Below are 22375 nucleotides of genomic sequence, written 5' to 3' on the forward strand. Positions count from 1 at the left end.
ATAAGATAGCTTATGAACATAGATTGATTGTATGTCCATAAAGTGGCACTAGGTACAGGAGTGTCTGTACATAAGGTGACTGACTGGAAATAATAAAGTAGTGGTGTTTGGGGGTGTGGAGGGTGGGTTAGCGGGTGGAGGTGTTGATCAGCCTCACTGCTTGGGGAAGGTCACTGTTTTTGCGTCTGGTAGTCCTGGTGTGGATTTTACATAGCCTCCTCCCTGATAAATGCTCTGAACTAGACCCCATGAGCAAGGTGGGTGGGATCCTTTATAATGTTACAGGCCCTTTTCCGGCACCTTTCTCTATACATCTCCTTAATGCTGGGTAGGCTGGTGCTGGTGATGCATTGGGTAGTTTAAACTACATGTTATAGAGCCTGATTATAATGTGAGTTTATGGAACCTACCTTGGCAATTATTGTCATGATTGTCATCTTCCTGTCTTATGCTTCGAATATTTTTATTATCTCTGACAAAAGAGATGGAAATTTTAATTATTTCTTTTACAGTCCATTGGTATCAAGAATTCAAAATTTCTTTCAGTTCATCACTTTTATTCAATCCTCCATTTTATTTTTAAGAAATTAACATTTGAACACTTGTATTTTAACTCTTTAAACATTTTAGGTACTCTTTAAGACACAGGTTTCCAACCTTTATAACAACAACCTGTCTCTTAATGTGAACAAAACAAAAGAGATGGTTGTTGACTTCAGGAAGGCACAGAGCGACCACTCCCGCTGAACATCGACGGCTCCTCAGTAGAGATCATAAAGAGCACCAAATTTCTTGGTGTTCACCTGGTGGAGAATCTCACCTGGTCCCTCAACACCAGCTCCATAACAAAGAAAGCCCAGCAGCATCTCTACTTTCTGCGAAGGCTGAGGAAAGTCCATCTCCCACCCCCCCATCCTCATCACATTCTACAGGGGTTGTATTGAGAGTGTCCTGAGTGTCCTGAGCAACTGCATCACTGCCTGGTTCGGAAATTGTACCATCTCGGATCGCAAGACCCTGCAGCGGATAGTGAGGTCAGCTGAGAAGATCATCGGGGTCTCTCTTCCCGCCATCACGGACATTTACACTACACGCTGCATCCGCAAAGCAAACAACATTATGAAGGACCCCATGCACCCCTCATACAAACTCTTCTCTCTCCTGCCATCTGGGAAATGGCTCCAAAGCATTCGGGCTCTTTCGACCAGACTATATAACAGTTTCTTCCCCCAAGCTATCAGACTCCTCAATACCCGAAGCCTGGACTGACACCTTGCCCTACTGTCCTGTTTATTATTTATTGTAATGTCTGCACTGTTTTGTGCACTTTATGCCGTCCAGTGTAGGTCTGTAGTCTAGTATAGCTTTCTCTGTGTTTTTTTATTACATAGTTCAATCTGGTTTTTTGTACTGTGTCATGTAAACCATGGTCCTGAAAAACGTTGTCTCATTTTTACTATGCACTGTACCAGCAGTCATGGTCGAAATGACAATAAAAGTTGACTTGACTTGACTTTTTTTAATGCCATGGAGCGTTATCATTAACTGGGTGGTTTGTGGGAACCCACTTTGAGAAGTCAAAACTGCCCAATGCATCACTGTCACCAGCCTACCCAGCATCAAGGACACATACACAGAAAGGTGCCGGAAAAGGGCCAGTAACATCATGGAGGATCCCACCCACCCTGGTCATGGACTGTTTGTCCCACTCCCATCAGGGAGGAGGCTACGTAGCATCCACATCAGGACCACCAGACTCAAAAACAGTTACTTTCCCCAAGCAGTGAGGCTGATCAACACCTCCACCCACTAACCCACCCCTCCACACCCCCAACCACCACTAGTTTATCATTTCCTGTCAGACAGCTTATGTACAGACACTCCTGTGCCTAGCGTCACTTTAGAGACATATATGTATATAAGCTATCGCATGTATTTATATTTATTGTGTTTTTATTTATTATTGTGTTCCTTATCTTATTGTGATTTTTTGTGCTGCCTCAGACCCAGAGTAACAATTATTTTGTTTTTCCTTACACTGTCTACTGGAAATGACAATAAACTATCTTGAATCTTGAAACTTGTCTTCCACACTCTGTATTTACTGAAAGGCATGGTCCTACTTGATTGCAGTCTTCATTCACACCCATAGCTGAAGAAGCTGGAAATATGGTGTCCAGGGTCCATACTGGAATCTGGTATTGTTCCTGCTTCCTTTAACACTCGTAGACATGTACCATCCAACCCCAGCTCTAAACAAAACAGCCAAATCCTTTATTTACATTTTCCATTGGATGTTGTATGGTTGAGCTCAAAGCTTGAATACCCTTTTCCACAGAGGCTGAGTTAGAATAGAACTAGGTCATGGGTTAAGAGTGAAAGGGGAAGATGAGGGGGAATATCTTCACTCAGAGGCTGGTGAGAGGGTGGGATGAACTACCAGCATAAATGGTGGATGTGTGTTCAATTTCAATGTTTAAGAGAAATTTAGTTAGGTACATGAATGGGAGGGGTATGGAGGGCTATGTGCTGGAGGGAGGTCAATGGAACTAGGCAGATTAATAATTTAGCAGAAACTAGATGGGCTGATTGGACTGTTTCTGTGCTGAAGTGCTCTACGACTCTATGACCATACAAAAGCTAGCTTATCAATTTGCTCCCTAATAGTCTGCTTCTATCATTTAGTATCATTTTTTATGTGTTTAGACAATTATTTTTTACTATTTTGGGTTACGCTTCTGAATAGTTTTGTCCATAAGTTCCATTTTGGAATTGGAATTGGTTTATTATTGTCAGATGTACTGAGATACAGTGGAAGGCTTGTCTTGCATACTGTTCATACAGATCAGATCATTACACTGTGCCCTGAGGTACGGGGGATGGGGGGAAGTGGGAGGGGGGTGGAGTGGAGTATTGTCCTTTTGGTATGAGAGGTGGTGGCATGTTTGGTGAAAGATTTATTCATAAATTGGTTTATTATTGTCATACGTACCGAGATACGGTTAAAAGCATGTCTTGCACACTGTTCCTACTGATCAATTCTCCCAGTGACCAGGTGGGTTTCTTTCCAAGAATGTGTGGGTTTGGGTTAGGGTTAGTGGACTGTGGGTATACTGTGTTAAATTACTAACCCGTACGTTGTTGGAATGTGTGAGGAAACCAGGGCACCTGGGGGAAAGCCAGGCAGACACGAGGAGAGCGTACAAAATCCTTAGAGACAGCAGCGGGAATGAACCCTGATCTTACAGCTGGCTCAGTGTTAACATTACTAGGTTACTTGGTCACATGAGCACAAATGAGCAGGGCAGCCTTATTGAACTGGAAGGACCTATTACAATGCTGCATCACTAATTAAATAGGTAAATTATTACATTACTTATTTAATTTAATACACTACTTATTTAATACTGTTGGTCAAGATCGACCATGGATGTTGTGTCCTAGCTGTCTTGATATGCAAGCCAGGGCAGTACGATATGGAGGGCAAGCTGTTGCCGTACAACAGGCTCCCCCTCTCCACGCAGCTGTTGAATCTACAGGAACAGCAGAGACCGATACAGTTCGGCACCTGTGACGTTGCAGGAGTTGCCGGTCAGCGTTGAACTGCCTTACCTACTCCAGTTCTGCACTTTTCCTTGGGATTCACTCATGAAATCTTCCTGATGAGTGGGTATAGCCGTCAGCAGCAGAGGTCTGAGATCAGAGATTTCCAGCTTGATGAGCTGCCAACCATCGCTGTCGAGCCATCTGCCCAAAGGCACTGACTTTAAGGGGCCAGTAACCCCTCGTTGCCACTTCTCCTGTCACTAGAAATGGTTCCATCGAGCTTAGTAGCCAAGCCACGTGTGAAGGCCAGGTTGTCAGAGGCTATTTGAGACGTATGCCATTGGGAGTATTTAATAGGTCGTGGGAGGTTATCCCTATTACCTCCCCCAGCTAAGGAACCGATTTATCACACTACTTATTTTTTTCATATATCAGATTCAGAATCAGACAGAATCGGGTTTAACATCACTGGCATATGTCATGAATTTGTTGTTTTGTGGCAGCAGTACATAATAATAAAAAGACTATAAATTACAATAAGAAATTTATAAAAATAAATTAAGTAAGTAGGGAAAAAGAGAGCAAAGTAGTGAGGTGGTGTTCATTGTCCATTCAGGAATGTGATGACAGAGGGGAAGAAGCTGTTCCTGAAACATTGAGTGTACCTCCTCCCTGTTGGTAGCAATGAGAAGAGGACAGGTCCTGGGTGATGGGGCCCTTAATGACGGATGCCTTACTGTAATTTATAGTATATGTGTACTTCTGACACAGAACAAAAAATTTCACGGCGTATGTCAGTGATAGGAAAGCTGATTGTGTGCTGAGAGTTGGTCAGTATCAGCGGTACACACGCTATGTTTTATTTAATAATTTTATTCCAAACAATGCAGTGCTCCCACGGTGTTGCATTCATTTGTCAGGTTAGATTATACTCTGGTCCCGAATTGGGATTTAAATTTATAATTGCCTGAATAAGGCTGGCATCTTATCACAGAGTCAATTCTCACTCTGACAGAATCAACTGTGAGCTGAAAAGAACACCGTGTCCAAATGAGGAAAGATTAAGGCGGCTTTGGTTTAACACTGTGAAAAGATGCAATTGAGAAAGACCTTCACAGAAATATGTAAAATATTAAATAGAACAGATTATTCTTAATTGAGCCAGGAATGTAAAGCCAGAGGACACAGAGTCATAGAAAAGTACAGCACAGAAACAGGCTCTTCGTCCCATCTAGTCCATACTGAAACCACTTAAATACGGGAAACTCGGTTAGAAGTAACTTTAAAATACCAGATTTCCAGCATTCAGTACTTCTCTTGTAACAGTCTGGTCTGCACCCACCACCTTCTGTAGGCTTTTCTGTTCCAGGGTATTGGTGTTTCTACACCAGGCCACAATACATGGAAATACCAATGCCCAGGAACAGAAAAGCAGTGGATATGGCCCAGTCCATCACAGGCAAAGCCCTCCCCACCACTGAGCACATCTACAAGGAGTCCTGCCACAGGAAAGCAGTGTCCATCATCAAGGACCCCCACCACCCAGTTCATTTTCTCTCCTCAGTTCTACCATCGGGCTGGAGGTACAAGAGCATCTCCAGGTTCAGGAACAGTTATTGCCTCTCAACCATCAGGCTCCTGAGCCAGTGTGGCTAACTTCACTCACTTCAACACCGAACTGATTTCACGACCCAAGGACTCTACAACTCATGTTCTCAGTGTTATTTATTTACCATTTGTTTTGTATTTGCACTGTTTGTCTTCTTTTGCACATTGGTTATTTGTCAGTCTCGTTTGTGTGCAGTTTTTCATTGATTCTAATGTATTTCTTTGTTTTACTGCGAATGCCTGCAAGAAAGTCAATCTTGGGATTGTATATGGTGACATATTCTGTATGTACTTTGACAATTAATTTACTTTGAACTTGAAGATGGGATGTTAAGTTGAAGCTGTATAAGACGTTGATGAGGCCTAATTTGGAGTATTGTGTGGTTTTGGTTTTGGTCACCTACCTAAGGAAAGACGTAAGCAAGGTTGAAAGAGTGCGGAGATGATTTACAAGGATGCTGCTGGGAATAAGGATGTGAGTTAAAGGGAAAGGTTGAATAGGTAGGGACTTTATTCCCTGGAACATAGGAAATTGAGGGGAGATTTGATAGAGGTATACAAAACTATGAGGGGTATGGATAGGGTAAATGCATGCAGGCTTTTTCCATCGAGGTTGGGTCATGGGTTAAGGGTGAAAGGTGAAATGTTTCAGAGGAACATGAGGGGGAATTCTTCACTCAGAGGGTAGTGAGAGTATGGAATAAGCTGCCAGTGGAAGTGGTGGATGCAGGTTTGATTACAGCATTTAACAGAATTTTGGATAAGTACATGGGTGGGAGGGGTATGAACGTTACGGCTGCTGGTCGATGGGACTAGATGGATTCTGCATGATGCTTGATTCTGTGCTGTGACTGTATGCCTTTATGAATGTGCAGGAGGCACCTCTGGCTTGGTTGCATATTGTGTTTTCTTCCAAGAATACAGTTCTTCAGCTGAGTAGAGTATTAGTGTGATCATCTTAAAATAAAAATATTGCTGATTTCGTCTGATGCAAGCGATGCATTTCACTGTGTTTCGATGAACACATGACAAACAAAGCCCAAGCGATCAGCTTCATTGCAGAATTAACTTACCACTCTCACATGGGGGCATCGTAATGACTGGAATGGGGAACATGATTTACTTAGCTTCACATTGAGAAACATAAAACATAGGAGAAGAATTGGGCCATTCAGCCCCTCGAGTCTGCTCCACCATTCCATCATGGTTGATCTGTTATCCCTCTCAACACTATTCTCCTGGCATTCGCCCTGACTAAGTGAGAATCTCTCAACCTCCACTTTAAATATAAACAATGACTTGGCCCCCAAAGCCGTCTGTGGCAATGAATTCCACAGATTCACATCCCTCCCCCACATAAAGAACTTGCTCCTCATCTCTCTTCTAAAAGAATGTCCCTCTATTCTGAGGCTGTGCCCTCTGGTCCTAGACTCCCCACTACTGGAAACATCCTCTCCATATCCATTCTCTATAGGCCTTTCAATATTCAATAGGTTTCAATGAGATCCGCCCTCATTCTTCTAAATTCCAGTGGGTACAGGCCCAGAGCCATCATACGCCCCTCATATGTTATCTTGTCCATACTCATGAACCTCCTCTGGGCCCTCTCTAATGGCAGTACATCTTTTCCTTAGATATGGGGATCAAAACTGCTCACATTACTCCAAGATACCATACACAGAACATAGAGAAGTACAGCACAGGAACAGGCCCTTCAGCCCACAATGTTGTGCAGAAAAATTAAATTAGTAATCAAATGGCCAACCAAACTGATCCTCCCTGCCTACACGATATCCATATCATTCCAATTTCCTCCAGCTCACATTGCTAGAACGTGTGGTGTACCCAAACTGTCAAAGACGGACAATCTCGATATTGACAATGATGCAAGTGATGGTTCTTTTATTTGTACAGTAACGATAATTACTGTCACGTTGAACTTAACAGGGGAGTACAATAAAATATCTGCTGTTTCATTTCCCTCCAGATGTCAGAATTAAAAGTTTTAAGACTGAGTTGGAAAAATGTACAAGAAGTCAGAAAAGTTGTGATCCATTTGGAGACAAATGTGACAATTGTTGACTCCAAACATGTGACAACACTCGCCAGCTGTCCCCAGCACCATTCTCACTGATTTGATTTGATGCAAAATGACGGCTTTCATGGAAGTTTCAATGTACACGTGACAAGTAAAGCTAATTTTTATATTTATCTTTCTTGCAGGTGAAGATTGGTACCTTTGCCATCTGACAATTAATGTGCTGAAGGAAAGTGTTCCAGCGTGGACTATACCACTCTTCCCCTACTTAACAGTCGTATCCCCAGATGCTCCCAAGGGCACTCCGGTTTTCCAGCTTTCCGCCTGGGATGACTCTGATCACTCTGCTGACGGAATGGAATACTTTCTGACAGAAGGTAAGGCAGAAGTCATGGAGGGATTGTCTACGGAGTCTCTGTGGGGGGAGGTTAGGAACAGGAAGGGGTCAATAACTCTACTGGGTATTTTTTATAGACCACCCAATAATAACAGGGACATCGAGGAGCAGATAGGGAGACAGATTCTGGAAAGGTGTAATAATAACATGGTTGTTGTGATGGGAGATTTTAATTTCCCAAATATCGATTGGCATCTCCCTAGAGTGAGGGGTTTAGATGGGGTGGAGTTTGTTAGGTGTGTTCAGGAAGGTTTCTTGACACAGTATGTAGATAAGCCTACAAGAGGAGAGGCTGTACTTGATCTGGTATTGAGAAATGAACCTGGTCAGGTGTCAGATCTCTCAGTGGGAGAGCATTTTGGAAATAGTGATCATAATTCCATCTCCTTTACCATAGCATTGGAGAGGGATAGGAACAGACAAGTTATGAAAGCGTTTAATTGGTGTAAGGGGAAATATGAGGCTATCAGGCAGGAATATGGAAACATAAATTGGAAAGAGATGTTCTCAGAGAAATGTATGGAAGAAATGTGGCAAATGATCAGGGGATATTTGCGTGGAGTTCTGCATAGGTACGTTCCAATGAGACAGGGAAAGGCTGGTAAGGTACAGGAACCGGGGTGTACAAAGCCTGTTGTAAATCTAGTCAAGAAGAAAAGAAGAGCTTATGAAAGGTACAAAAACTAGGTAATGCTAGAGATCTAGAAGATTATAAGGCTAGCAGGAAGGAGTTTAAGAAAGAAATTAGGAGAGCCAGAAGGGGCCATGAGAAGGCCTTGGCGGACAGGATTAAGGAAAACCCCAAGGCATTCTACAAGTATGTGAAGAGCAAAAGGATAAGACATGAGAGAATAGGATCAATCCAGTGTGACAGTGGAAAAGTGTGTATGGAAACAGAGGAGATAGCAGAGGTACTTAATGAATACTTTGCTTCAGTATTCACTATGGAAAAGGATTTTGGTGATTGTAGGGATGACTTACAGCAGACTGAAAAGCTTGAGCATGTAGATATTAAGAAAGAGGATGTGCTGGAGCTTTTGGAAAGCATCAAGTTGGATAAGTCGCCGGGACCGGATGAGATGTACCCCAGGCTACGAGATTGCTGAGCCTCTGGCCATGATCCTTGCATCATTAATGGGGACGGGAGAGGTTCCGGAGGATTGGAGGGTTGCAGATATTGTTCCCTTATTCAAGAAAGGGAGTAGAGATAGCCCTGGAAACTATATACCAGTGAGTCTTACTTCAGTGGTTGGTAAGTTGATGGAGAAGATACTGGGAGGCAGGATTTGTGAACATTTGGAGAGGCAAAATATGATTAGGAATAGTCGGCATGGCTTTGTCAAGGCAGGTCATGTCTTACAAGCCTGTTTGAATTTTTTGAGGATGTGACTAAACACATTGATGAAGGTAGAACAGTAGGTGTAGTGTATATGGATTTCAGCAAGGCATTTGATAGAGTACCTCATACAAGCTTTATGGAGAAAGTAAGGAGGCATGGGATCCAAGGGGACATTGCTTTGTGGATCCAGAACTGGCTTGCCCACAGAAGGCAAAGAGTGGTTGTAGACGGGTCATATTCTGCTTGGAGGTCAGTCACTAGTGGTGTGCCTCAGGGATCTGTTCTGGGACGACTCCTCTTTGTGATTTTTATAAATGACCTGGATGAGGAAGTGGAGGGATGGGTTAGTAAATTTGCTGATGACACAAGGGTTGGTGGTGTTGTGGATAGTGTGGACATGAACTCCTTCTGAATAATAATCATCTCCTTGTTCTTGCTGACAAAGTGTGCGAGATTGTTGTTGTGGTACCACTCAGCCAGCTATTCGATCTCCCTCCTATACGGTATGTCTGGTGTAAACACTAGGTGACAAGTTCCATCTGGGTTCTCAAGGGCCAATATCACCTGAGCTGTCAAATGGAGGCTGTCATTGGTGGGGGGTGAGGTACAGCGGGGGAAAGTTCCCAATGTTAAATGCTCCCAATGGCGTGCGTCGCAAATAGCCTCTGATTACAGGTCCAGCTCCTGGCCTTCACGTGTGGTGTCGCTAGTAAGTCCAGTTGAACTGTTTCTACTGACAGGAGAAGCAGCAAAGGGAGGCCATCGGCACCTTAAAACCAGTCATTTGGGGCAGATGGGACTTGTTGGCAGCTCATCTAAAAGGAAAACTCTGATCTTAAACCTCCACTACCTTGTGGCTATACCCACTCATGGGGAAGGCTTTGGGAGTAAACACCAAGGAAAGATCTGGAGCTGGAGTCCCTAAGGCAGTCCTATGTTAATTTCAACTCTGGTTGGCAACTCCTGCAATGCTGCTGGTGCCAAACTATATGGGGTCTGCCATTCTTTTGGTTTCATCAGCTGAAAGGAGAGGGGGAGCTTGCTACATGAGCTCTCCATATTGTACCGCCCAGACAGCTAGGACACAACATCCATGGTCAACCCCAACCAACTCTCAAGTGGAGAGCAAAGTAGCAGTGAAGTTCAGAGAAGGATATGAACAAAAGAAAAAAAGATAAGACATGATCGGAAAACTGAAAAATGGAGGAATAGATCGTGGGAAGGAACATGAATTGTTGAGTCCCCGAAAGTGAGTCTGTGGAGTGTGGAGTGCATTCGGTGCTGAGGCGAGCCCAGTGGTGAGGGGCACGAGGCACCTGCCCCTCCCACAAGCTGGCTGCAGTGAGAGAGGTCGGTCAAGTGCAGGCTTCATCACTGAGTACCTCTTCTCATTTGCTCCAAAGGGAAACATTCTCCAAAGGCACTGTAATATGATAACATCTTGCACATGATCATTCTTGTTAGAAGAGAGTTAATGAATGGGTTGTGGACACAATGACCAAACAATGTTAGCATTTTATGTCACAATTCAATGTACATGTAACATTTGAATATGTTTCAATAAAATTACCTTTTATCTATGTAATATCACTTTCCCCTGCAGGGATAATCTTGTTTGAAAAGTGTTGATACAGTATTTCTATAATTGATATTGATGATACCAATATTCCAAATTAGCTGTTGCAATGTCCTGAGATTACACTGCTGATCCTTTGCTTTCGATAAAGGTACACGGTGTAAGTGTATTGTCATCTGACTGTACACATGTACAAACAAACGGTTCTCCAGACCACGGTGAACCCATACAACGTACATGACACACACCACATAAAGCAAAATGTTAATAAGCTCTAATTTGAAATGCACAGCAAGGTAAACAGTGAACAGCCGGCTGTCCTAGTGGTGGCAGGGTATTCATTAGTCTCACAGCCTGAGGGAAGGGGCTGTTACCCAGTCTGGCAGTCCTGGTCCTGATGCTCCTGTACCTCCTTCCTGATGTAGTGGGACAGAGAGACTGCTGGCTGGGTGGTAGGGATCCTCAACAATGCTTTGGGCCCTTCGTCTACAACGCTCCCAGTAAATGTTAGACTAAATCAGCTTTATTTGTCATATGTACATCCAAACATCAGAACCTCCTGTGGGATTCCACAAACTAGACTCTCCAGAGTGCAGCTACAGCTCCGGCAGCCACTGCTGGGGACGTATACTATCCGACACCGGATGGCAGAAGACAAGCCCATGCTCGGCTCCGTCACTCGGGCTGATTAAAGCATCGAGCAAGATAAAAGTTGTTGAGGATGAGAGTGGAAAACGAACAGGTGATCAGCGCTGTCTGCCTGCATTTCACCGGTCTCCCTCTCTTCTCACCACTACGAGAGGTGGACGAGAGGTTCAGGGGTCTTGGGGCTACATCTCCACGTTCACCATCAGTCGTGCCCTACAGCCACTGGGCTCCAGGACGGGCTTCACTTGCCCCAGCGCCAAGCTGGCCCCATGTCTGGGCACTCAGTCCCCGCTTCCTGCACTCTTGTATTATTTGTTTATTGTTTTAATTATTTGCACGGTTTATTCTTTTTTCACACATCAGGGGTTTGACAGTCTTTCTTGTGTGGGTTGTAGTTAATGGATTCTACTCTGTTTCTTTGTTTTGTGGCTGCCTGCAGGAAGAGGGTTTATACAGCGTATATCATGCCCTGGTTAAGATTTTTACTGCTAACGCTGCAGGGTGTTTCATTTGGTAGCTTTCTATAAAAGCACTGTGTCCAGCTGACAGCATGTCTGGGTTTTTGGCTAAAGCTTTGGCGTGATTCAAAAAGATGACCCACAAATGATGCTTGTGCTCTGAGCGGGGTGGACATCCACTGCTCAGATGAACTGCTGATTCGAGTGCTGCGTTCAGTGGAAGTACTGGGGAAACTTACACTGGCTGCATGGCGGTTTGATCAATCACATGCAAAATGCTGGAGGAACTCAGCAGGCCAGTCAGCATGTAGGAAAAGAGTACAGTCGTCACTTCAGGCTGAAACCCACTTTCAGCACATCCTTTCTAAGACGAGGGGCCCAAACCGGCTCACAATACTCAAAGTGAGGCCTCACCAGTGCTTTATGTAAAAAGTTTCAACATTACATCCTTGCTTTTATATTCTAGTGCTCTTGAAATGAATGCCAACATTGCACTTGCCTTCCTCATCAGACTCAACCTGAAAATTCACCTTTAGGGATTCCTGCACAAGGATTCCCAAGTCTCCTTGTACCTCAGTTATTTTGTATTTTCTCTCCATTTTGAAAATAGTCACCCCTTTCATTTTTTCTACCAAGGTACATGACCATACACTTCCCAACTATGTATTCCATCTGCCACTTCTTTGCCCATTCTCCAAATCTGCCTGTCCTTCTGTAGTCTCTCTACTTCTTCAAAACTACCTGCCCCTTCACCTACCTTCATATCATCTTCAAACTATCAATTCCAGCTTCCAAATAATCGACATCTAACGTAAAAAGAATCGGTCCCAACACAGATACCTGTGGAACACCTATAGTCACCAGCACCCAACCAGAAAAGACTCCCTTTATTCCCATTCTTTGCATCCTTCCATTCAACTACTGCTCTATCCACATCAGAATCTTTCCTGTAATGCCATGGGCTTGTAGCTTGTTAGGCAGCCTCATGTGTGGCACCTTGTCAAAGTCCTTCTGAAAATCCAAATACACAACATGAAACAATTCTATCCTGCCTTGCTCCTTCTAATAAGAATTACAACAGATTTGTCAGGTAAAGCTCTCCCTTGAGGAAACCATGCTGACAATGAGCCTCCAAGTATCCTGAGACCTCATACAAAGGATCAGAGGACATCCACAGTTGGCAAAATATTGTGGGAAAAGTATTTTGTTCATTATGGCCTCCCAAGAAGAAACATAAAAACATAAAAACATAGAAAATAGGTGCAGGAGTAGGCCATTCCGCCCTTTGAGCCTGTACCGCCATTCAGTATGATCATGGCTGATCATCCAACTCTGAACCCTGTACCTGCTTTCTCTCCATACCCCCGATCCCTTTAGCCACAAGGGCCATATCTAACTTCCTCTTAAATATAGCCAATGAACCGGCCTCAACTGTTTCCTGTGGCAGAGAATTCCACAGATTCACCACTCTCTGTGTGAAGAAGTTTTTCCTCATCTCAGTCCTAACAGGCTTTCCCTTTATCCTTAAACTGTGACCCCTTGTTCTGGACTTCCCCAATATTGGGAACAATTTTCCTGCACCTAGCCTGTCCAATCCCTTTAGAATTTTATACATTTCAATAAGATCCCCCCTCAATCTTCTAAATTCCAGCGAGTCGATCCAGTCTTTCTTCATATATAAGTCCTGCCATCCCAGGAATCAATTTAGTGAACCTTCTCTGTACTCCCTCTATGGCAAGAATGTTTTTCCTCAGATTAGGAAACTGCACACAATATTCTAGGTGCGGTCTCACCAAGGCCTTGTACAACTGCAGTAGAACCTCCCTGCTCCTGTACTCAAATCCTTTTGCTATGAATGCCAACATACCATTCGCCTTTTTCACCGCCTGCTGTACCTGCATGCCCACCTTCAATGACTGGTGTACGATGACACCAGGTCTCGTTACCACCCACACTGGATCCCCTACAATTTGCTTACTGACAAAACCGATTGACAGATGACCCAAAAGCCGTTGCTCTACATACCATCCTTGCACATCTGGAGAAGAAGGATGCTTATGTGAGAATGCTGTTCTTGGTCTACAGTTCAGCATTCAACACAATAATTCCATCCAGGCTCAACAGGAAGCTCAGAGATCGGCCTTGTCTCTGCCTCGTGCAGCTGGATCCTGGACTTCCTGTCAGATCGCCGGCAGGTGGTAAGAGTGGGCTCCCTCACCTCTGCCCCTCTGCTCCTCAGGACCGTGTCTAAGCCCCCTCCTTTACTCCCTGTATACCCATGACTGTGTCGCCACCCACAGCTCCGATCTGCTAATTAAATTTGCCAACGACGCTACACTGATTGGCCTAATCTCAAATAATAATGAGGCAGCCCACAGCGTGGAAATCACCACCTGACACAGTTGTGTCAAGAAAACAACCTCTCCCTCAATGTCGCAAAAACAAAGGAGCTGATTGTGGATTATAGGAGGAATGGAGCCTATTTCACCTCAGGTGGTTTAAGGTCTGTGGTATGGGTCCCCAAATCCTTAGTACTTTCTCCAGGGGCACAATTGAGAGCATCCTCACTGTCTGCATCACTGCCTGGTATGGGAACTGTACGTCCCTCAATCGCAGGACTCTGCAGAGAGTGGTGCGGACAGCCCAGCGCATCTGTAGATGTGAACTTCCCACTATTCAGGGCATTTACAGAGATAGGTGCATAAAAAGGGCCTGAAGAATCACTGGGGACCTGAGTCACCCCAACCACAAACCATTCCAGCTGCTACCATCTGGGAAATGGTACCGCAGCGTAAAAGCCAGGACCAACAGGCTCCAGGACAGCTTCTTCCACCAGGACATCAGACTGATTAATTCATGCTGACACAACTGTAGTTCTATGTCATATTGACTGTCCTGTTGTACATACTATTTATTATATATCACTATAAATTGCACATTGCACATTTAGACAGACGTAATGTAAAGATTTTTACTCCTCATGTATATGAAGGATGTAAGAAATAAAGTCGATTCAATTCAATTCAGAGGTTGATGGATTCTTGATTGGTCAGGACGTGAAGGGACACGGGGAGAAGGCAGGAGATTGGGGCTGAGAGGGAAAACGGATCAGCCACGATGAAATGGTGGAACAGACTCAATCGGCCAAATGGCCTAATTCTGCTCCTATACAGTCGGCCTTCCTTATCCGTGGGGGACTGGTTCCAGGACGCCCCACGAATACCAAAAAATATGGATGCTCAAGTCCCTTATATAAAATAGCATAGTATTTGCATATAGCCAATGCACATCCTCCTGTATACTTTAAATCATCTCTGGATTACTTATTAATACCTAATACAATGTAAATGCTATATAAATAGTTGTTGTACTGTATTGTTCAGGGAATAATGACAGGAAAAGGAAGTCTGTACACGAGACGCGAGGCAAACAATGTTCAAACAACGAGCGCTGGAGAGAGAACTTCTGGGTTTTCCCGATCCACGGTTGGTTGAATCCACGCATGCCGAACCTGTGGATAAGGAGGGCCAACTGTATCTTACGATGTTATGTTCTTATGTACAACCCTGAGATTTATTTTGTTGCAGACATACTCAATAAAACCAATAACTAATAGAATCAATGAAACTCCGCACCCACTTAGCCATAAAACCAGTGTGGAAAAGAGAATAAACTGTGCAAATAGAAAAATAAATAAGTCATACATAATTTGCAGATGTCACAAAGATAGGCATAAGGACAGGTATTGTTGTGGAAGCAGAAAGGCTGCAGAAGGACTTGGACAGATTAGGAGAATGGGCAAAGTGGGTTATACAGTGGGAATACAGTGTCGGGAAGTTTATGGAAAGAAAACTCAAAAATCTGAGGTGCAAAGAGACTTGGGAGTCCTCGTGCAGGATTCACTGAAGGTTCATTTGCAGGTTGAGTCGGTGGTGTGGAAGGCAAGTGCAATATAAGCATTCACTTTGAGAGGACTAGAATATAAAAGCCAAGACGTAATGTTGAGGCATTATAAGGCACCGGTGAGATCTCACTTACAGAATTGTGAGCAGCTTTGGGCCCCTGATCTGAGAAAGGATGTGTTGATATTGGAGAGAGTTCAAAGGAAGTTCACAAAAATGGTTGTTGGACTGGAAGCTTAATCATGTGAGGAGCATTTGAGACTCTGGGCCTGTATTCACTGGAATTCAGAAAAATGAGGGGGGGATCTCATTGAAAACCCATTCAATATTGAAAGGCCTGAATAGAGTGGATGTGGAGAGGATGTTTCCTCTGGTGTGGGAGTCTAGGACAAGAGAACAAAGGTACAATTTAATGCCAGAGAAATGTATACAATATACATCCTGAAATGCTTTTCTTCACAGCCATCCACAAAAACAGAGGAGTGCCCCAAAGAATGAATGACAATTAAATGTTAGAACCCCAAAGAACCACCCCCCCAGCTCCCCTACCTCTCATGCGTTAAGTGGCAACAAACAACAATCACCTCCCCTCCCCACTGCAAAAAAAGCAATGGCACTCACCACCAAGCACTCAAGCATGAGCAAAGCAAAGACACAGACATGCATTTACCCAAAAGACTTTGCATTTCACCTGGCATACGACATAAGGGAGAAGGAGAGGTCTCCGTTTTCCCAACAAGCAGGGAGACGTAACAAACAACTTGTGGGCTTACGATGATAAAAGTCCATTATGTCGCTTTTTTCAAGCTCTGCGCCAGAAGATCACAAAGATCTCGGGTCTCCAGACACACAACAGATATCCCGACTCCCCCGACGACACACGAGTCTCCTGCTGTGACACCGACCCTCGATCTGCCTGTCTCCAGAGCACCGAGAACCCAGGCTTCCAAATCCGAGTCAGACTCTTAGGCTGAGCCCTTGGCGTGCCAAACAACAACAGCCGGTTATGAAACCGAGAGAGCGGGTCCATTCCCACAAAGAACCAGAATTAGATTCAACTTTATTGTCATTGCGCCGAGTACAGATACCAAGCCAAATGAAATGCAATTAGCATCTAACAAGATGCTAACAGGAATAGTGTTATTTACAAAACAACTGCGAATAAAAAGTAAGTGCTACTGCACACAGATATAAAAGTACTGAGACAGTACAATATGGGTGCAATACCGCTTAGCACTGTGATGTGAGGTTCAGCAGTATCACAGCCTCAGGGAAGAAGCTCTTCCTGTGCCTCCTGGTGTGGGAGCGGAGGCTCCTGTAGCGCCTACCGGATGGGAGGAGAGTAAAGAGTCCATGGTTAGGGTGAGATGCATCCTTGATGATGCTTTTCACCCTGCCCAGGCAGCATTTATGGTAGATATTCTCAATGGTGGACAATTGGTTGCCAATAATCCGCTGGGCAGTTTTCACCACACACTGGAGTGCTTTGTGGTCCGATAAGGGACAATCGCCATCCCACACTGAGATGCAGTTGGTGAGTCTGCTGTCAATGGTACAAAAGTCCGTCAGTATCCTGGGACAGAGGTGAGCTTTCTTGATGCTCCACAGGAAATAAAGGCGCTGTTGCACCTTTTTGATCAGGATGGAGGAGTTCAGGGACCAGGTGAGATCCTCGAAAATGTGGACACCAAGGAATTTGAAGCTTGATACACGCTCCACTACAGCTCCATTGATGTAGGTGGGGACGTGAGTGTAGCTCCTAGCATGCCTGAAGCCCACAATGATCTCCTTGGTCTTCTGGGTGTTAAGGGCCAGGTGGTTGTAGGCACACCACGCGGCCAGGTCAGCGTGTAACTTCAGGTCAGGGTCTTCCAAAGAACCTTGAAAGGGAAAAATAAAGATACTAAAGATGGAAATTGAACTGTTTTCGAAGATGCAAGCCAAGCCATCACCGTTTAGTGCCGTTAGTATTCCGCTCTGCCCCTTCTCCACCTCAGAACACATCCTCAGAATAAAGAGACATCCTTTTAAAACGGAGATGTAGAGGTATTTCTTTAGTCAGCGGTGAATCTGTGGAATTCGTAGCCACAGGCGGCTGTGGAGGCCAAGTCACTGGGCATATTTAAGGCAGAGGTCAACAGATTCTTGATTAATCAGAATGCACAGTGATCGAGGAAGGGATTTTGAGAATCGGCTCACACATGCATTACTGAGCATGCTTGGAGTTGAGAAGTCGAGGACCACCCCCATCACCCTCAGGGTGATCCCCAGCCTGAAAGGTTCAACCGGACATTGTTAGTCAAGCTCAGACCCTGGATATCAGCAAAAAGAACACATGGAGTCAGCATGTTGGGCATCTACAGCTGTACACAGAATGAAGCTACAGGATACTCACCGTACTATTTGATGTTCGGGCACGAAGCAAGATTACCTGTAGATCTCAGTTTTGGGGCTGGTAGTGAAGACTTACCACAGAAGACATATTTGAAGTTCCTGTCTGATATGAGGAAAGAACTGCAACAGACTTTCAAGCCAGCAGCGATCTCTGCTACCGAGCAGAATCAAGGAAACAAGGGGGATATTATCAAAAGATTAGGTTTTTTTAACTGGAGACAGAGTTTGAATCAGGAATTTGGGGTTACCAGGGAAGCATAAGTTGGCTGACCACTGGGTGTCTGCGCCTTGCATAGTGGAGAGACAAATTCCAAATGTGCCAGTTTTCCAGGTGAAGCCAGAAGGTGGGAACGGCCCCGTCAAATTCTCCGTCAGAATCAGCTTCTCCCCCAGGGCAGGAGGTACGTATTGCCCCAGAGCCTGTCCCGACCCTACACCTGGTAGGAGAACAGAAAGGTAAACAGCAGAAAGACCTGAAAAGGACCCGACCACTGAATGCTGTACAGACTCAGAGGATAAGGAAATGGGGGTGTGGTATACGTTACCCTATGCAAACTCCTGAATCTCCCAACCCTGACTCAGATGTAGCGGAGGAGTTGGCAGTGGACAGGCAGACACGATGCCAGACGGTGAGGGGAAGCTGGGCTCCGGTGTAATTGGGGCTGAGCTGAGCTCAATCAGGTGCCATGGGGACTTGACTTGCCAGAAGGTGCGAGTGATAGACAGGACACGGCATCCCCAAGTAGATGCGAAAGGTCCCAAAGAGTGCCCGAGGCTGAAGAAACTGAAGATGAGATAAGATGACCCAGAGTCAGGAAAACTCCAGTTGGCTGGAAAATCAGGTGGGAGTCCTGAAATCACAATATTCAAATGAATGCTGTGCTATTAATAACGATTTAATAGGTTTCAATGTCATGAGGACATGACTATTTTTGGTGGGCAGAGAATGTAATGCCCTGGGTAAGATTTTTACTTCTAATGCTGTGGGCTATTTCATTTGGTAGCTTTCTGAAAAAGCAGTGTGTCCTGCTGGGAGAGTGTTTGGGTTTTTGGCTAAAGAAACGGGGCTATGATGTTCAGCTTAGGAATGTTGCATCAGCCAATCAGGATGGTTCAATTGGGAGAAGGTTCTAGAGAAAGCTGGGCAGTATTTACACAGCAGTCACTTAAATCAGGGTTCTGTTAATCAAAACATTCCAACTTTCCTGTTTGGTTGGAGCCAACGCTTACCAACCTCGGACGTGTATTATTTAAGAAAAGTGGCCTTCTCACCGTGGCCTGTGGCTTTTAGCAGAGCTGGCTAACAAGCCAAGTTTCCATACAAACCTGGTGAAGGGGACTTCATGTGCATACTCTGATAATAAGTGTACTTTGAAGTCTGGTGTTTGCGTGAGAATGTGCCTGTGGCAGCCTGCAAGTGTCAACATGTTTCCAACACCAGCACAACTCACCAACCCTAATCTGTACACCTTTGGACTGTGTGAGGAAACTGGAGCACCCAGAGGAAACCCACATGGTCATGGGGAGACCGTGCAAACTCCTTACAGACAGCAATGGAATTGAACCTCGGTCACTGCCACTGTTAGAGCATTGCTCAAACAGCGTGTTATAAATAAAATGTAGAATAAAATTTAAATCTTTTTATAAAATGAAACATAATGTCACAATCTAATGTACATGTAATATTTGAATGTTTCAATAAAGTTACTCTTAATCAATGCAGGGATAATCTTGTTTGAAAAGTTTTGGTATTTCTGTAACTGCCGTTATTGATTGTGCTAATAGTCCAAATATTCTGAGCCAAGCGTCCAGACTCAGTGCCAACGGCACGGCCTCTGTTGCTTCTCCCAGGCAGGTCCCACCTGCAATGGTAATCAAAATGGAGCACTTATTGTTGAGGAGGGCAGCCACAGGGGTGCTCTCCACTATCTGACAGTCACCCAATTATCTGATTTAGAATCTCAATTTAGAATCCAATTTAGAGTTTCATCCCGAGGACCAGACCTATCCATTTCCATAATTACCTTGAAACTAATGGCATTATGATCACTGGATGCAAAATGTTCCCCTGCACAAACTTCCGTGACCTGCCCTGTCTCATTCCCTAATAGCAGATTTAGTATCACACACTCTCTCATTGGGCTTCTACACACGGATTAAGGAATCTTTCCTGAACACATTCAAACTCTTTCCTATCCAACCCTTTTACAGAATGGAAGGCCCAGTCAATATGTGGAAAGTCAAAACCACCTACTACTGTCACAATCTCTTGTTGTGCTTGTTAAATGTCTGTGCTCTTTTCCAGTGGGAATTTAATCTGATCTAATCAATGTAGCATTCAACCAGAATGACTCAGTGACTGAAGAATGGTCACACACACAACAGTAAAAGTTCTATGTAACAAAACTAGAAGTAACAAAAGAAATTGATGAGGGTAGGGCAGTGGATGTGATCTACATGGACTTTAGCAAAGCATTTGACAAGGTCCCTCACGAGAGACTCATCCAGAAAGTCATGAGGCATGGGATAAGTGGAACCTTGGCTGTTTGGATAAAAAATTGGCTTAAAGGAAGAAAGCAGAGGGTAGTTGTGGAAGGAAAGTATTCTGCCTGGAGGTGGGTGACTAGTGGAGTGCCGTAGGGATCTGTCCTGGGACCCCTGCTATTTGTGATTTTTATAAATGACCTGGATGTAGAGGCGGAAGGATGGGTGAGTAAGTTTGCGGATGACATGAAGATTGGAGGAGTTGTGGATGGAGCTGTAGGTTGTCTAAAGTTACAAGAGAATATAGACAGGCTGCAGAGTTGGGCAGAAAAATGGCAGATAGAATCCAATCCGGATAAGTGTGAGATGATGCATTTTGGAAGGACAAACCAGAAGACTGAGTACAGGATTAATGGTCAGTTACTTAAGAGTGTGGATGAACAAAGGGACCTTGGGGTTCAAATCCATACATCCCTCAAGGTCACTGCACAGGTTGATAGGGTAGTTAAGAAGGCCTATGGGATACTAGGCTTCATAAACAGGGGGATTGAGTTCAAGAGTAGACAGGTCATGTTGCAACTCTACGAATCTCTGTTGAGACCGCACTTAGAGTATTGTGTTCAATTCTGGTCACCTCATTATAGGAAAGATGTGGAAACTATGGAGAGGGTGCAGAGGAGATTTACCAGGATGTTGCCAGGTTTGGAGAACAAGTCATGTGAAGCAAGGTTAGCAGAGCTGGGACTTTTCTCTTTGGAGTGTAGAAGAATGAGAGGGGACTTGATAGAGGTCTACAAGATTATGAGAGGCATAGATAGGGTGGATAGTCAGTACCTGTTTCCCAGGGCACCAGTAGCAAACACCAGAGAGCATATGTACAAAATTAAGGGAGGGAAGTTTAGGGGAGACATCAGAGGTAAGTTTTTTACACAGAGGGTTGTGAGTGCCTGGAATGACTTGCCAGGGATGGTGGTGGAGGCTAAAACATTAGGGGTATTTAAGAGCCTCTTGGATAGGCACATGGATGAAAGAAAGATGGAGGGTTATGGGGTCACATGGGTTTAGTACATTTTTTAAGGATTATATAGGTCGGCACAACTTGGGAGGGCTGAAGGGCCTGTACTGTGCTGTAGTGTTCTGTGGTTCTATGGTAAAAAAGCAATCTTGAATCTTGAAATGCTATAGGAACTCAGCGGGTTAGGCAGCATCTACGGAGAGGAATAGTCAATGTTTTGGGGCTGAGACCCTTCGTCAGGGCTGGAAACAGCTTCTGTCCCCTTCCCTCCAGTCCTGGTGAAGGAATTCATCTTGAAACAGCTGTTTGTTCATCTCCATAGACGCTGCCTGACCTGCTGAGTTACTCCAGCATTCTGTGTGAGTTGCTCTGGATTTCCAGCATTGGCAGATTCTCTTATGTTTATGCAGGACCTGTGGTTGATGTGGCTCAGTTAAATGTAGATGTGTGCTTGTTCTAGTCTGCCTCTTATTATTCCAAACTGTTTTATTTAAGAAATAATCTTTAAGATTAAGATCTTTAATCTTCAGATTGCTGATTCCTTGTTTAAAGTAGAAAGGCACATAATAACTTTGTCTTGAAGATATGTTATCAGAATCATTCAATAGTTAAGAACATAAAACATGGGAGCAGAATTGGGCCAATTGGCCCATCAAGTCTGCTCTACCATTCCATTGTAACTGATTTACATTTACTCTTTCCAGAGTTTTCAATATTTGAATGGTTTCAATGAGATCCCACCCATTTCTTCTAAACTCCAGTGAGTGCTGGCCCTGAGCCCACGATCCTCATATGGTAAAACTTTCATTCCCTGAATATTTCTCGTGAACCTCCTCTGGACCCTCTCCAGTGCCAGCACATCTTTTCTTAGATGAGGGACCCAAAACTTCTTACAACGCTCCAAGTGCAGCCTGACCGATGCCTTATAAAACCTCAGCATCACATCCTTGCTTTTATACTCTAGTCCTCT

General features: G+C 44.3%; 1 protein-coding gene across 1 annotated transcript in view; it reads left to right on the forward strand.

Moving 5' to 3' along the window:
• si:dkey-22o22.2 (neural-cadherin) overlaps positions 1-22375 on the forward strand; it is a 309750-nt gene that overhangs the window by 128114 nt on the left and 159261 nt on the right. Inside the window, exon 2 of the mRNA XM_059994111.1 lies at positions 7378-7569. Within this exon, the coding sequence (XP_059850094.1) occupies positions 7378-7569 (192 nt within the window). The remainder of the gene's footprint in view (positions 1-7377; positions 7570-22375) is intronic.

This window comes from Hypanus sabinus, chromosome 1, assembly GCF_030144855.1.
Source record: "Hypanus sabinus isolate sHypSab1 chromosome 1, sHypSab1.hap1, whole genome shotgun sequence".
NCBI lineage: Eukaryota > Metazoa > Chordata > Chondrichthyes > Myliobatiformes > Dasyatidae > Hypanus > Hypanus sabinus.